Genomic DNA, 15,665 nt, shown 5'->3' on the forward strand with positions numbered 1-15,665 from the left:
GTTATTGTCCATCATAACAGGGAATTCACAATGGCAAGAGCTTAAATCTGCTATTCATGTCGTATCTGTAGTTAAGAGCAGAGAGAAATGGATGCATACATGCTCACTTGCTTACTTGCTTGAGCTGAGCTAATCAACTCTTCTCTTGTGAAATTCAGAATCCCCCTGACAAGGGAATAGTGATGCCCACAGTGGACTGGGTCTTCCCACAACAGTTAACTTAATTAAGACAACCCCACACACGCAGGCATGCCCACAGGCCAACCCAATGTAGACAATTCCTCTGAGATTCTCTCCTTGGATCACTCTAAATCTCATCAGGTTAACAATTAGAGTTGCCCATCAAGCAGGTGTTTGTTCTCCTCACCGAGTCCAACTTCCATAATGTTCCACAATGGTAGGCTGTGTAAACTTAGCTCCCAGGGCCCCATGTGGATGATGTTTCTTTGGAGACTTCCTTCCTAATCATAACGCTTAGCATGCTGTGCTGAAAACACGTGTTAGCTGTCTATCCTCACTGGATGAGACCCGGGAGGGCAGAGACTACCTGATTCACCATCGCTGAGCAGAGTGCCTGGACAGAGGCTTGAGATAAAGACTGGGTGAAGTGTAATGGGGCAGAATGAAACAGAGTGGGGTGGGAAAGCGGCACCCAGGAGGGTTTAGACTCTCAGAACAGAGGCACGAGAGAAACATCAGAAGAGGAAGATGGGCACATGCCAAGTCTCTACCTGTCTTCTTGTTTTTGTCTTCAGGGCTGTGTGCTTCCTTTCCTGTAGCCCACCTCCTGTGGTGTCTCCAGCCTCCGTTCCCTACTTTCCACCTCCTCTGTAGTCTCCCGCCTCCATTCCCTACCTTCCACCTCCTCTGTAATCTCCAGCCTCCGTTCCCTACCTTCCACCTCCTCTGTAATCTCCAGCCTCCGTTCCCTACTTTCCACCTCCTCTGTAGTCTCCCGCCTCCGTTCCCTACCTTCCACCTCCTCTGTAGTCTCCTGCCTCCGTTCCCTACCTTCCACCTCCTCTGTAGTCTCCGGCCTCCATTCCCTACCTTCCAAACACTGGTCATCCTCTGACTCAGACATATGTTTTGTTTTTCAGGTATTTAATGGATATTTTGTGCACTTCTTTGCTCCTGAGAACCTGGACCCAATTCCCAAAAACATCCTTTTTGTTATTGATGTTAGTGGCTCCATGTGGGGAATAAAGATGAAACAGGTAAGGGCTGTGGCTTACCTTCTGTGGTTATCTTTTAATAATGCAGGAATTCAGTGTTCCCTCTGACTCCTGACTTTGGGCTAACACTCAGAAACTGTACTCACTGGTACTCACTGACTGAGGGTGTCAGTCCTTCCCAATTTTGTGAGGTTATTGTATGTCCACTGGGCTTATACCAAAATTGATGCTTCCTTGTAAAAACAAAAACAAAAACAAAAACAAAAACAACTCTTTTCTCCTCCATGTTTCCTCCTGCTTTTCCCTCTCCTGCTGTTTATAAATTCACCTTTTGAAAAGTCCCTTCCTTATAAAATGTCTTCTCACTCTGATCATGTCTCAGCATGGTGTTTGGCTTTAGTATATTGTCATTAGTCACAAGTAACTTTAAAATCCTCACATGCCTAATGTGTGTGTGTGTGTGTGTGTGTGCGCGCGCGCGCCCCCGCACGTTACATACATTTGAGTGTCTGTGTCTATGCAGTGCACATGAAGGCCAGAGATGAACTTTTGGTATCTCCCTCCATTGCTCTCCACTTTACCTTTGGAAACAGAGTCTCCTCTCCTAACCCAGGGCTTACCCTTCTAGGCTAGACCTGCCTGGCCTGTGAGTCCCTGAAGATCTGCCTATCTCCACCACCACATCTGGTTTTTATATGAGTATTGGTGATCCAAACCCAAGACTTCATACCTTCACAGCAAGCTCTTTACCCACAGAGCCATCTCCCCAGACTTTAGTCGATCATTTTTATCTACATTGTCATTCCTGGGGGTGGTTATCCTGTCTCATGTCTTCTAGTTCAGAGATCAACGTAACCTTATCTATAATAAAAGGATAGGGGAAATTCAAAACAACAAATGAGGTTTTTATTTGTTTGTTTTATCTTGCGTTTGGGGTTTTTTTGGGTTTCTCTGTGTAGACCTGGCTGTACTGGAACTTGTGGTGTAGACCAGACTGGCCTTGAACTCAGAGATCCATCTGTTTCTGTCTCCTGAGTGCTGGGATTGAAGGTGTGTGCCACCATCGCCCAAAGGTAATTTCTTAATTTACCCATTAAGCCAACTAATTTGAACAATCAACTGACTAGTCCTTCTTTGGAAGCTATTTTTGCCCACATTAAGTGATTGCTACTCGGTAACAAACCAAAAGAAGTGGGTGTCTTGGATGATCCCTGCCCACTTGGGCTTGTACTGTACTACAGGTCCTCCAAGAATGTGCTGTTGATATCTGGCGTGGTTTTCTTTGCTGTGGGAGGCTGTCCTGTGCGTTTCATAATGTTGAACAGCACCTTTGGCCTCTGCCCACCTGATCTCAGTAGTACAACCTCCACACCAGTTGTGACAGTTAAAAATTACACCAGGGCTGAAGGGATAGGTTAATTGCTAACATCTCTGCTGTGTACCCATGATGACCTCAGTTTGATTTCCAACATTCGTGTGAAAAAAATCGAGCATGGTAGCATGTATTTATAATCCCAGCACTCAGGAGACAGGTTCTTGAGTCTCACAGGCCAGCCAACCTAGCATAATCAGCAAAAGCAAGGCCAACGAAAGACCCTGTCTCAAAAACCAAGGTATGACAAACCTGAGGAATGACAGCCAAGGTTCACTTCTGTCCTCCACATGCACACATACATGTATACACACACACACACACACACACACACACACACACACACACACACACAGTGACTTCATCTATTGCCCTCTGTTTCTTGAGGGAACAGTTGCCGCCAGTTAAACATCATCATTCTAAAACAAATGCTCGTTCACTGTTCCTTCCTTTCTTCCTTCACTCAGCGAATATCTGTGAAGTACCCACTATGTGACAGAAAGTCCAAGGGAAGGCCTAAATTCGTATTGCTTATCTCACAGTAGAACTAGTCAAACTGGTGCATTTAGAAGACAGGAAATTGGAGTATCCAAAGTCCAATAGGACATGCTTAGAACATAAGTGTGGGCTGCAGTGACTGACAGAAGTTTTCTTTACTAAGTTGAGCTGGACTCAGCACTTGGAGGATGGGCGGAGCAGTGACGGGACTCCTCATATCTCCCTCCTTCGACTTGAGGTGTATGTGATGAGCCCTCTCTCGGCTCTCTTTTGAAATAGACCGTGGAGGCAATGAAGACCATATTGGATGACCTAAGAACTGAGGACCAATTCTCTGTGGTTGATTTCAACCATAATGTTCGAACTTGGAGAAATGACTTAGTGCCAGCTACTAAAACACAAATTGCAGATGCCAAGAAATACATTGAGAGAATTCAGCCTAATGGAGGTGAGTGGGTTTGGTCTAAAGTCTACAGGGAAGCTTACAGAAGGTTCAGTCTAGGTTCACTCGAGAATCATAGTCCCTGATGAGTGCTGGGATAGGTCATCCAATCTTAGCACTTAGGAGACTGACGTAGAAGAATTGCAAGTTCAGTGTCCCCCAGGGCAACCGTTAGTTTAAGGCCAGCCTTGAACTTGGACTATACAGTAAAACCTTGTCTTCGACAACAACAACCAAAAATTGTTATTCTCCACCAAACTGATATTTGTCCAGTCTGCAGTAGTCTGCATTAAATAATACATTTATTGATTTAAAAAATGAATACTGTTTGTGGAGAAAGAAGAAAACACAATATAGCTCAAATATGTCTTTAAACAGTCTGTCATTTTATCAAAAAAAAAAGTTTAGGAGGTAATTCTAGGCTTCCTTGTTAACTATGAAGTCATTCTAGGTTTCCTTATTAATTATGTATGTAATGTAAGTATGAGTGTGTAAAAAGTAAATACGTTCCAGAGCATCTTAGCAAGGTCATTTAGATTGTTAAGTTTATTGCTTTATAAAATGACAGGCTGATACCTTATAGGGCTTATTCATCTTTAAGAGAATAATCTAAAGTAAATAATTTAGTGCACTGTGAAATCTTGATAGACATACAGAAATTTGTCACTTAGAAAGCAATCAAGTGAATTTAATATTGAGCAAATTGTGTATAAGTAGTTAGTAGACAGATTGAACCTGAATCCAAGTTGTGGTGTGTGTATGTGTGTGTTTGTGTGTGTGTGTGTGTGCATTATGTTACTTTAACAGGCACAAATATCAACGAGGCACTCCTGCGAGCAATTTTCATTTTGAATGAAGCCAGTAACTTGGGATTGCTGAGCACCGACTCAGTCTCTCTGATCGTTTTGGTTTCTGATGGAGATCCAACCGTGGGTGAGTATTGCTTCCGGCTTCTATTGACAAATGGCTTCACTGTTGCTTCTTAAGAATGTCATTTGCTTACTGTGGGAACTGTAATGATGCATATGTGCATTTCTAAAACATTTTAAACCCTGCCTCTGCAAGAAAGTCTCCTGACCCAGGAGCAAGCTTTTTAAATCTTTGTGCAAGAATATTTGATTTTGCATAATGAGAACTGATGAAAGATAAAAGGCATCAAAATTAAAGGGAAATCAATCTCCAGAGATGTGCAAAACAGACTAGTACACCATCTCAGCAGTGTAACCAACCAGAAAGGGGGAAGCATCTGGGGGTGAATTCCTGACAAAGTCCTCAGGGGTGTAAAGCCTCCCACACATGGTCAGGTGCTAATCCACTCATGGGCATTGCTCCTGAACGCCTCTGCTTCTCCCCCACAGAACAGGCTCAGAAAGCTAAGGTTGAGCCCTAATCTGTATTGTGAGAACTGCTAGTGCATGCTGGGAAATGCATTTATTCCTCAACATTAGGTCTGGAAAGATGGTAGATGGGAGTGGTGAATGGCCTGTATTTATCTCAGTTCCCACAGGAATGTAGTCTCTATTGTTCTTCCTGCCTCTTCCAGCTGCCGGCTGCTGGCTTGCACAACCTTTCAATAAATCATTTTTCTTATCTACCAAATGGTTTCAGCATCTCCCTGTTTCTATTACCTGCTGTTATTCTTAGTTGTGTCTTTATATTGACAAGTATTAGGAATAATGAATGCTAGATGGCATGGCAAGAATGAGTTGTCAGGTACTCATGGATGGTATCTGACCAGTGCTGTACGGCTGAATAAAATGAAAGTATGGGGGGCAATGCTCACACGAGCAACCAGGATTTCCAAGGGATGAAGAGCCATCATTTCATTCGTACTGAGACCAACCTGAGCAGTTGTTATGTGTTTGTGATAGAGCCGTCACTTTCTCCATTCATATTGTGTAGCTTTTTTAATATAAGTTTTGAATAAAAGCATAAAGAATTAAAGGAAATACATATTTTTTAAATGATGCCGGTTTCTTACTCTTGTCTCCTAATCACTCAGTTTCTGCACTGGAGTTAGTCTCTGGCTACAAGCTTCCTGAGACACTAGTGCACTCCTGTTTTACTTTATGCACATATTTGTGTGTGTGTGTGTATATATATATATATACAATATATATGTATATATATGTATATATACACACACATACAAATTTATTCATGCATTATATATAAGGATACCCCATTATACATAGGGATAGCCATTTACTTTGATTTTTGCCTTTTTAAAAATACCTCTGAGGAGCTGGAGAGATGGCTCAGTGGTTAGGAGCACTTGCTTTAGCAGAAGACCTAGGTTTGGTTTGATTCCCAGCACCCATTTGGTGTCCCACAGCCTTCTCTAACTCCAGTTCCAGAGGATCCATTGCCCTCTTCTGACCTCCAAGGTCAGTAGACACATATATTGTACATACATGCATGCAGGCAAACCATTAATACACATAAAGCAAGTAAATGGTTTATTTTTATTTAAATATCTTTGATGGGGCTGGGGAAATGCCTTGGAGGTGTAAGTACTTACCGTACAACCATAAAAACCTGAGTTTGAATCTCCAGAATCTCTTAAAAAACTGGACATGGCTCTTCATCCCTGTAATGTCAGCGTTGTGGGGACAGAGACTGGAGGCTCTCAGGAGCTTGCTGGACAGCCTGCCTGGCCAACGCAGCAGGTTTCCAGTTCAGTGGGAGACCCAGTCTCTAGGCAATAAAGTGGAGAATGATACAGGAAGGAACCCAGTGTCATCCTCTAAGTTCCGCATGCATGGCTGAGGTGTGAGCACCTGCACACACACGTGAATATACCTCTCACTCTCTCACACTCACAAACAAAGACACCGTGTCTTTGAACACAAAAGTAGAAGAGCAGCTAGCTGGAAGGAGAAAGAAAGAAACAGGAATCGGGAGAGGGACAAAAATGGGTAACAGGGTGAATACACTTGAAATCCATTATGTGTGTGTCCAAGATGCCACAACAAACCCCATTTTACACAGAATTACTATGTGCTAGTTACACCTTGGAATGCTTTTTGAGATTACTCAATATGAATGCATGGAGTGGCTGCATAGGCTTCGCCAGCCCAGTTGTACCCATAATCTAACCAAGTTTCCTTATGGGTCCCTTGTTTTGAGTTGTTTCTAATGTCACTATACCCAAATAATGTGGATAGGCATCGTTGTCCCACTTCAATCCTTAACAAAAGAGTGAATCCATTAAAAAAAAATTCTAAGTTTTGTCTTCCTGGGTCAAAGGGCAAATGTAGTTTTAGCTTTGAGAAGTTTTGCTAATTATCTTCTTCTTACTGGTCCCTCTTGCCTTTCTATCATCGCCAACTTCAGGTGAACTAAAATTGTCCAAAATTCAGAAAAATGTGAAGCAGAACATCCAAGATAACATCTCCTTGTTTAGTTTGGGGATAGGATTTGATGTCGACTACGATTTTCTGAAGAGACTGTCCAATGAAAACCGTGGTATTGCTCAACGGATCTACGGGAACCGGGACACATCCTCTCAGCTCAAGGTAGATCATCCCACTGCCGAAACCGATTCCCTCAGAAGACAGCTGAACTTGGCTCGGATTTGCTCTTCAACTCCCAGTAACTGTTCATTGCCTTCTCACACTTTCCCATCACTGCTTTCTGCACTGGCAGTGGCATGTGAAACAGTAAGACCAGGGCCTTCTCAAAACTCCATCTTCTGCCAGCCTCCTGGTCCCATGCGCAATCGCTTACCCCACTATCGTGGCCACCTAGTTTCTCTTTGAATTGCCTTGGCATTTTTCTTGTCCTTTTTATAATGTAAACCAAGTCAAATTATGCCCTTTAAGCTTCCTTAAACAAGAGAGACATGTTGAGTGGCATGGTGACAAATGCCTTTAATCTCAACATTCAGAAAGTAGAAGCAAGTAGCTTTCTGTGAGTTCAAGGCCAGCCTATGAACATAGCAAGTTCTGGGCCAGTTGGGGCTACATATTAGGAATGTTAAGACTCTCTCTCTCTCTCTCTCTCTCTCTCTCATACACACACACACACACACACACACACAAATACACACACACATACACTATTGTTTATTTTATTGGATTTTTAAATAAAATCTCTTTATTCTAATTAACACCCAAAACCTTCACACTGTTAGTTTAAGGGAGCTACTCAACACTTTCCCTATCCTAAACTCTATTCCTCTCAGCGAACTCTCTGCAGTTAGCATGGCCATTCTGAAGCCAGGGAGCTTCACTTAGGATTTTATACTTTCAATACCAATTGCCTTTATTTATTTATCGATCACAAAGAGAGAGAGAGAGAGAGAGAGAGAGAGAGAGAGAGAGAGAGAGAGATTGACTGACTTCAGACTAGAAAACAGCTTTATATCCTCTTTCATGACTCCTGTGTTTATTAAACTGACAAACCAAATGATGCTAACACTAGGCACAGCATTTGAAGCTTGGGACACCTAGAAGATGTGGTTCTAATTCAGGTTATTTCAACCCAGACGAACTGTATTATGAATGCCCACAAGCTTTTATTTCTGATCATAACAGAAAGGGGAGAAATTCTTGGCTCTTAAATTGTAGGTGTAATTTCCTAACAACAGTTTTTTGTCTTATGGCCCAGAGTTCATGACCACAGGCATGTCCATCATCCCAAATGTCCATACAAATAAATTAAGTTATCTGCTACATATGTGAGAAACATCAGGGAAAAATACTTTAGATCTACAAAGTGGTATGAAAAATAACTATTTGTGGTTTTTTCTTTCTTTCTTGTGACTTCTAGAAATTTTACAACCAGGTCTCCACTCCACTGCTGAGGAATGTTCAGTTCAACTACCCCCAGGCATCAGTAACAGATGTCACTCAAAACAGTTTCCACAACTACTTTGGAGGCTCTGAGATAGTGGTGGCTGGAAAATTTGATCCAAGTAAAGTGGCTGAAATTCAGAGCATCATCACTGCGACTTCGGTACTTCTGCTTCCCTGCTTATTCTGAAAATTCTAACTGGTCCCTGACTGCAGGCGGTCTCTGTGGTAACAAGCCAATCCTAATGGTCTCCTACTGCACCCGGTCTCTGTGGTAACAAGCCAATCCTAATGGTCCCCTACTGCACCTGGTCTCTGTGTTAACAAGCCAGTTCTAATGGTCCTCTAGTACACTCGGACTCTCTGTTAACAAGCTAACATTCTGCATCCCCAGCCACTTATGTGTGGGGCAGAATCAGGAGTTGAAAGGGAAGGCATGGCACAGCCCAATCATCTTTTCAACCATTCTAATAAAACCTCACTTTTTCGCCGGGCGTTGGTGGCGCACGCCTTTAATCCCAGCACTCGGGAGGCAGAGCCAGGCGGATCGCTGTGAGTTCAAGGCCAGCCTGGGCTACCAAGTGAGCTCCAGGAAAGACGCAAAGCTACACAGAGAAACCCTGTCTCAAAAAACCAAAAAAAAAAAAAAAAAAAAAAAAAACAAACCTCACTTTTTCTCCCAATCCCAACCCCAGACTCTGGAGTTTGTGCACTTAACCTATCCAGTCGAGGCTCTCTTCCTTGTCTAACCCCAAAGTACATTTACAGCAGGTGATTTAACTGTAATTCTGGTCCCTGGCTGTCCATCAACTGATGCTTCCATTATCCAGGCTAACACAGAATTGGTCTTGGAAACCCTGAGTCAGATGGATGACTTGGAGGATTTTCTATCAAAAGACAAGCATGCAGACCCTGATTTCACCAAAAAACTATGGGCCTATCTCACGATCAATCAACTGCTAGCAGAGAGGTAAGGCAAGAAGAGTGTATCCCATGGAGATTTACAAACATGAAATGTCCACCTATGTGAAAGCCTTTGCCTAGCACACATGAGGTTCTGGGTACAATTCCCATACTGTAAACAAAACAGTAGATGGGATATTTGAAGTCATAAGCAAGAAGTATTTGGAACTGAGAATAATGGAGGGATGAGATTATTACTGACTGGTTCCTAGAACTTTAACTAAAGCTGAGTTACTTCTTTTCTTTTCTTTTTATTAAAAATGTAACATATGAGGTCTGGAGAGATGGCTCAGCAGTTAAGAGCACTGGCTGCTCTTCCAGAGGAACTGGGTTCAATGCCCAGCACCCATGTTAGACAGCTAACAACTCTCTGTAATTACAGTTCCAGGGGATCCAATACCCTCTTCTGATGTCTGTGGTCACTGCACTCATGGGGTGCAAAGACAGAGACATACATGCACACAAAACACCTCTACACATAATTTTTAAATGTTTAAAATTTAAATGTAACATATGTGAATGTGTGGAGTGCATTAATTTTAAGTGTATATTTATATATTTTCTCAATGTAATGGCCATCCTGCTGAAGATATAGGACTACAGAGGGTCTCCTTTTCTACATCCAGGGAAGCCACTATTTTGACATGTATCACCACTGATTAGTTTTGTCTATTTCATATAACCACACAACCCTTTTTTGGCTTTCACTCAGCATGACACCTGCTAGATTTAGCCATTTTGCTGCACACATCAATAGTCTATTTGCATTTCTTCTTGAAAACAGGCCCAAGGAAAAATGTATGACTGTGCGATTCTAGTGTTGCCCAAGGAACAGCTCTTTGATACTTATGCCATCTCTGGCTTCTCATTTCAACTCTCTAACACAAAACCCTCTCATTAGAGCAGCCTTGCCCGCAGGCACCAGAGTTTCATGGGGATCTTTGCTAGAATTTATGATTGCAAAGTTCCAACTTCACCTCTAAGATCAGATTCTTGGCAAGATGGACCAAGGTCATTGAACTAGGTTACAAGAATTGTAACCATCATATAACTGGACTCACAGAGAAAATCTCTGATGTCAATAAGATTGTATTAAAAAAATACATGTGGTATAAGTGGTGGCTTTGAAGAAAGAAATATCCCTGCCCCTTGGACAGAAGTACATTGACCATACCTAAAGGCACAGAGAAGTTGCTCTGGAAGTTAAATATTGATTTTTAAAGCCCTGTAGAAAGATCAGCAGTTGCTAGGATTTTAGGTGATGGTAGAGCACAGGGCATTTTAGGACAGAGGAACTAATCTACATGACTCTGTGATGACAGGTCTGTTATATCTCTTTATCCATGGGATGTACAAGTAAACCCCGGTGTAAATTACTAATCTCTATGTCAATGCATGTTCATCTGTTGTCTCAAATGTACCTCTCTGGCACAAGATTCTGTAATCTAGGAGGCTATGGGTGGGTGGGAGACATGGAGTACCATCAGTATCTTTTACTCAATTTCACTATGAACCTAAAACTGCTCTGAAAAAAATTAGCCTTTAAAATTAATCCCTTAAAGAAGCTGGGCAGTGGTGGCACATGCCTTTAATACCAGCATTCAGGAGGCAGAGGCAGGCAGATCTCTATAAGTTCGAGGCCAACCTGGTCTACAAAGTGAGTTCTAGGACAGTCAGAGCTGTTATGTAGAGAAACGCTGTCTTGAATAAATAGATGATAGATAGATAGATAGATAGATAGATAGATAGATAGATAGATAGATAGATAAAATAATTCCATGAGAGGACAGTGAGATGGCTCAGCAGATAAAGGTGCTTGTGGCCATGCTTGCCAATATGAGTTTGATCCTGAAGTCCTCCATGATGAGAGAAGAGAACCAACTCCCACAAGCTTTCTCTGTGGTACTGTGGCTGGCACACACACACACACACACACACACACACACACACACACAACAAAACAAATGTAATTTTTTAAATATTCTCTTGAGACCACATAGCTAGATAAAGCATTAGGGTTCCTAAAGCCAGTTAGTTCTGTTTGCCTCTTGCCTTAGGCACCCTACCCTGTGCTTAGGCCTTGGCTGATTATCAGAAAGGCAAGTGGGGAGATTTAGGACCTGAGTTCACCCTTGTGTATAGTGATGTTATTCAATCTATCTCCTGAATGCAGAAGTCTGGCTCCTACAGCTGCCATCAAAAGGAAAATCACAAAGACAATCTTGCAGATGTCTCTCGACCATCATATTGTGACTCCGCTTACTGCCATGGTGATTGAGAATGATGCTGGGAATGAGCGCATGCTGGCTGACTCCCCACCCCAGGACCACTCTTGCTGCTCAGGTCAGTGCTTTAGGACCGTATGAGGCAACAATACAGAGTGGTCTTCCTGTCTTATGTTGGAGTCCCAAAGCCTCTGTCCCCATCTCTGATCCATCTTTTGCTCCCAGCCCGTGCCCGTAAGTACTCAAGCTTGTTCCTTCAGTTTGGTTTGACATATTGTGAACACCTGAAATCCCAGCATTCCCAAAGCCAAAGCAGGGGATTTGATCTCTCAGGCCACTCTGAGCTGCCTAGTGCCTCATGACTAGCCTAGACTACATAACAAGACCCTGTCTCCAAGGAAAGGAAGGGTTTGAAAGATGGCTCAGTAGTTAAGAGCACTTGCTGCATTTCCAGAGGATCAAGGTTTGATTCACACGTGTTGGCTCACAACCATCTGTATCTCCAGTTCCAAGGGGATCCAATAACTTCTGGATTATGTGGGCACCAAGACATGCACATGGACAGACATATATGCAAGCAAACACTCACACACATAAAACATAAATAAATAACTTTCTAAAAGAGCAAAACCAGAAATCCTTAATGATTTATCATTTGACAATGTACTTCTCCAATCATTTTTTAAAGATCTATTTTTATTATGTGTCTGTGTAAGTACATGCTGTGTGTTCTGGTGTCCATGCTGGCCAGAAGAAGAGGCCTCCATCAGATTCCCTGGCACTAGAGTTACAAGCAGTTGGGAACTGCCAGTTTGGGTGCTGGGAACCACAAACTCAGGTTTTCTGCAAGAGCAGCAAGCATACTTAACCACTGAGCCATCTCTCCAAAGCCCCTTCTTTAATTAATTGAAAGCATAGGATAGGCAACCATTTTGCTTAAGAAGGAAATTACTCCCGAGTCACTAGAGTCGTTCTTTCTTAGCACTGCACTATTTTGGCTGGGACTGTGGTTCCTGGGGACTTTTAGTGGGGAATCCAGGGAACTGCATGAATTACTTAGAAAGTAAGGTTAGGGAAATGGCTGGGTCAGTAAAATGATTGTCTTGCAAGCATAAGGACCTGATTTCTATACCCAGCATCCACCTAAAAATCAGGGTGTGGTGGCATGCACTTGCAATCCCAGCACCTCAAGGTAGAGGCATGGGAATAGGGAATTCTTGGGGTTTAGCGGCCAGCCAGCTCCGCCTAAATCATCGATCCCCAGGTCCCAGTGAGAGACCCTGTTTCCAGTCACAAAGTGGACAGCTCCTAAGAAACATTCAAGGTCAATCCCTGACATCCCCACATATGTGCACCCACATGCATATATACAGACAGACAGGCACACCCAGATACCCCTCATTACACACACACACACACACACACACTTCTTTAAAGAGTATATATGGAAACTGGGGGCCTAGAAACAGCCTTGAAAATCATCCTTGTGGTCTATGTCCCATGGGAAGTCTCCAGAGATGCCCAAGGCTAAGAGGACCTCTGATTGAATTGATTAGATTCCTTCCTTTGTCTTCTTGATGCCTAGTCTTGCCTGGCCTTGAGAGTGGCTGCCGCATACTACAATGAACCTCTGAGGTTTTTATTTTGTTCCAGAGGGTTCAATGATACCAGCTCTCTATCTAGCCAAGGATAACCTTGAACTCCTTGTGCCCCTGCCTCCACTTCCTGAGTGCTGGGATTGTAGGCATGTGTCACTACGCCCAGAAGAGCAGTTCCTTCTTCTACAGACCCATTTAGAGTCCTAGATACTAGAAGAATTGGATCACAGGCTTCTGCAGTGTGGTGCCAGAGGGAACAAGAGGAGGGAAGACTCTGAATACAAAGAGGAGGTTGCGGGTTAAAGCCCAGAAGTAGAGGGCTTACTTTGCATGATTGAGACCCTGGGTTTGCTACCTAGCACTGTGTTTATCTACCTGCATTTTAAGGTAGATAAAACCTTAGCTGAGAACCTTTGGTTGAGGGAAGAGGATGCAAAACCCAGATTCTTTAAACTGAGAGCAATTTCTATGGAAGAGTATCTTGGGAATTAATGGATGTGGGTTCTTCTACATAGGTGCATTGTATTATGGCACCAAGGTTGCCTCAGGTTCCATCCCATCGTGGGCCAGTCCATCCCCGACCCCAGTGATGGCCATGCTTGCCGGAGCGAAGCCACTTGAGTCCACTCCGCCTCCACATGTGAATCGAGGTAAAAGCATGTCTCCCTTCTCAACCCATCAGAATCCCATGCGGATTTCCATAAATTAATAGAATCACCAGGTCTTGAGAAACTAGGTGACTTTTACAGGCATTGTTGCCTTCCATGGAGAGACAGCAGCTCCATAAAATAGGCTTACTGCAGCTGCCATAAGAAAACAGCTGAAACTGGAGTGCTCTGGTGTCTCTTATCAGGGCGCTAACCCTAGCATCAGGGTCTCATTCCCTGACCTCATGGAACTAAGGAACTCTCGAGGGCTCCATGTCCAGAGACTGTCACATCTTGAGGGGTAGGCCTCAGGATATGAATTTGCATGGGGACAAATCCATACCCAGCACTGTTTCCAACTGTATGAAGTAAACCCTCTGAAATCAAAGAGATGCTCTTCTCATGGGGATGCACTGGTGGAGCATGGTTTCACATGGACTGAACAGCTTTGATTGGTTAAGCGCTTCCTAGTTGCTCAGTAAGTGGATGTTATCATTGAATGATCAATTTTTTTTTTATCCAGATGTATCATTGTCTCTTGCCTAACAGCATGTGGGAGGCACAGATAGCAAACGTGATCATCTGAAAGCCATAACATGTATTTCTTGGAGAGTTTGGGCACTGAGGCTCCATGGTGCTGTCCTCAACCTTTTTGACCCAGTCCCTCTCAACATGTGGGACAAAGGCGCCACCTGGAGAACATAGGAGTAACTGCATCACCTCTCGTCACCCCCGAGTTAACAGAAGCTGCTCTTTGATCCACATGCACTCAGCCCATTACCGAAACAATCAGCTTTGCAAAAGATAAAGTTTACTCACTCAGTGGCTGAATATGGAGATAGTGGAGATAGGGGACAAAGATCTCCAAGCCACATCCCAAGGGGCTTGAGGATATTTATAGGGCAGAGACAGTGATTAATGTGTGGGGAAAGATGATTGGAGATGAAGGAATCTGTGGTTTACAAACATACAGTTAAATTCCATGGGCCTTTGTGAAGTGCACATTCAGCAAATGGAGGTGTGAACATCATCTGCAGAGAAAGTGGCATCATAAGGTCACCCATCAGACACCTCTGAATGTCCCAGGGAGCAGTCAGTGACGTCCACAAGCAAGGTCTCCAAATCTCTGAGAAGGAACCTAGGCACTGTTTTCACCAAGATCCAGACACACCAGGAGTATTTTCCACAGCTGAGTCACCTCTGTGGTTAGTGCTTGTCAAAGGTGACAGAAAGCAAATGCAGCTGAGGGTTTGCCTGGGCTTCCCCCCACCCCCACCCCAGTTTCCGGGGTTCCCTGACTTTGTCACCTTCACTTTGACCTGGCAGCTCCTGGAGTCTGTATGCACTTTGCATCCTTCTCTCTCTTTGAGAACGAACTTTGGACATTCTAAGAGTGCTTCCTCCATAGGGAAGGTCCCATGGGCCAGGGGCATCTGGGTTATTTGAAATGGAAGTGGAAGGCTAGTTAGTTCCTGTTGCTAATACAAGTGCAGATCTCTAGGTTCTCTTGAATAGATTCTCATATTTAAAATAAAAGATCTACAGATGGGCCAGTGAGGTGGCTCAGAGGATACAGGCACTTGCTAACAAGCCTAATATCCTCAGTTTGATCCTGAAACCCACATGGTAGGAGAGAAGAGACTAGCCCAACTTATCATCTGACTTCCACATGCATGCTCCACATAGACATAGGCCCATATGTATACATACACACACACACACACACACACACACACACACACACAAATAAATAAATAAATAAATAAATAAATAAATAAATAAATAAATAAACAAGCTTTTAAAAAGAAGAAAATAATCTTCAGAACTGACATCTTAAGACTGTTAAGCCAGCATGGTGGCATAGGCTGGCAATGCCAAGCTGAGGTAGAAAGATCATAGGTGTAAGGCCAACATGGGCTATCCAAGGAAACCCTATCTCAAAGAACAAT

The 15,665-nt window shown here is 43.3% G+C and overlaps 1 protein-coding gene across 1 annotated transcript in view; it reads left to right on the forward strand.

The window, feature by feature from the left end:
• The window catches only part of Itih2 (inter-alpha-trypsin inhibitor heavy chain 2), a 37,608-nt gene that overhangs the window by 15,131 nt on the left and 6,812 nt on the right, over nucleotides 1-15,665 (forward strand). The window contains exons 9-16 of the mRNA XM_028891511.2: nucleotides 1,101-1,217; nucleotides 3,325-3,493; nucleotides 4,295-4,420; nucleotides 6,824-7,005; nucleotides 8,261-8,446; nucleotides 9,114-9,253; nucleotides 11,420-11,589; nucleotides 13,585-13,719. Of these exons, the coding sequence (XP_028747344.1) occupies nucleotides 1,101-1,217; nucleotides 3,325-3,493; nucleotides 4,295-4,420; nucleotides 6,824-7,005; nucleotides 8,261-8,446; nucleotides 9,114-9,253; nucleotides 11,420-11,589; nucleotides 13,585-13,719 (1,225 nt within the window). The remainder of the gene's footprint in view (nucleotides 1-1,100; nucleotides 1,218-3,324; nucleotides 3,494-4,294; nucleotides 4,421-6,823; nucleotides 7,006-8,260; nucleotides 8,447-9,113; nucleotides 9,254-11,419; nucleotides 11,590-13,584; nucleotides 13,720-15,665) is intronic.

Source organism: Peromyscus leucopus, chromosome 5 (genome assembly GCF_004664715.2).
Source record: "Peromyscus leucopus breed LL Stock chromosome 5, UCI_PerLeu_2.1, whole genome shotgun sequence".
Classification (NCBI taxonomy): Eukaryota; Metazoa; Chordata; class Mammalia; order Rodentia; family Cricetidae; genus Peromyscus; species Peromyscus leucopus.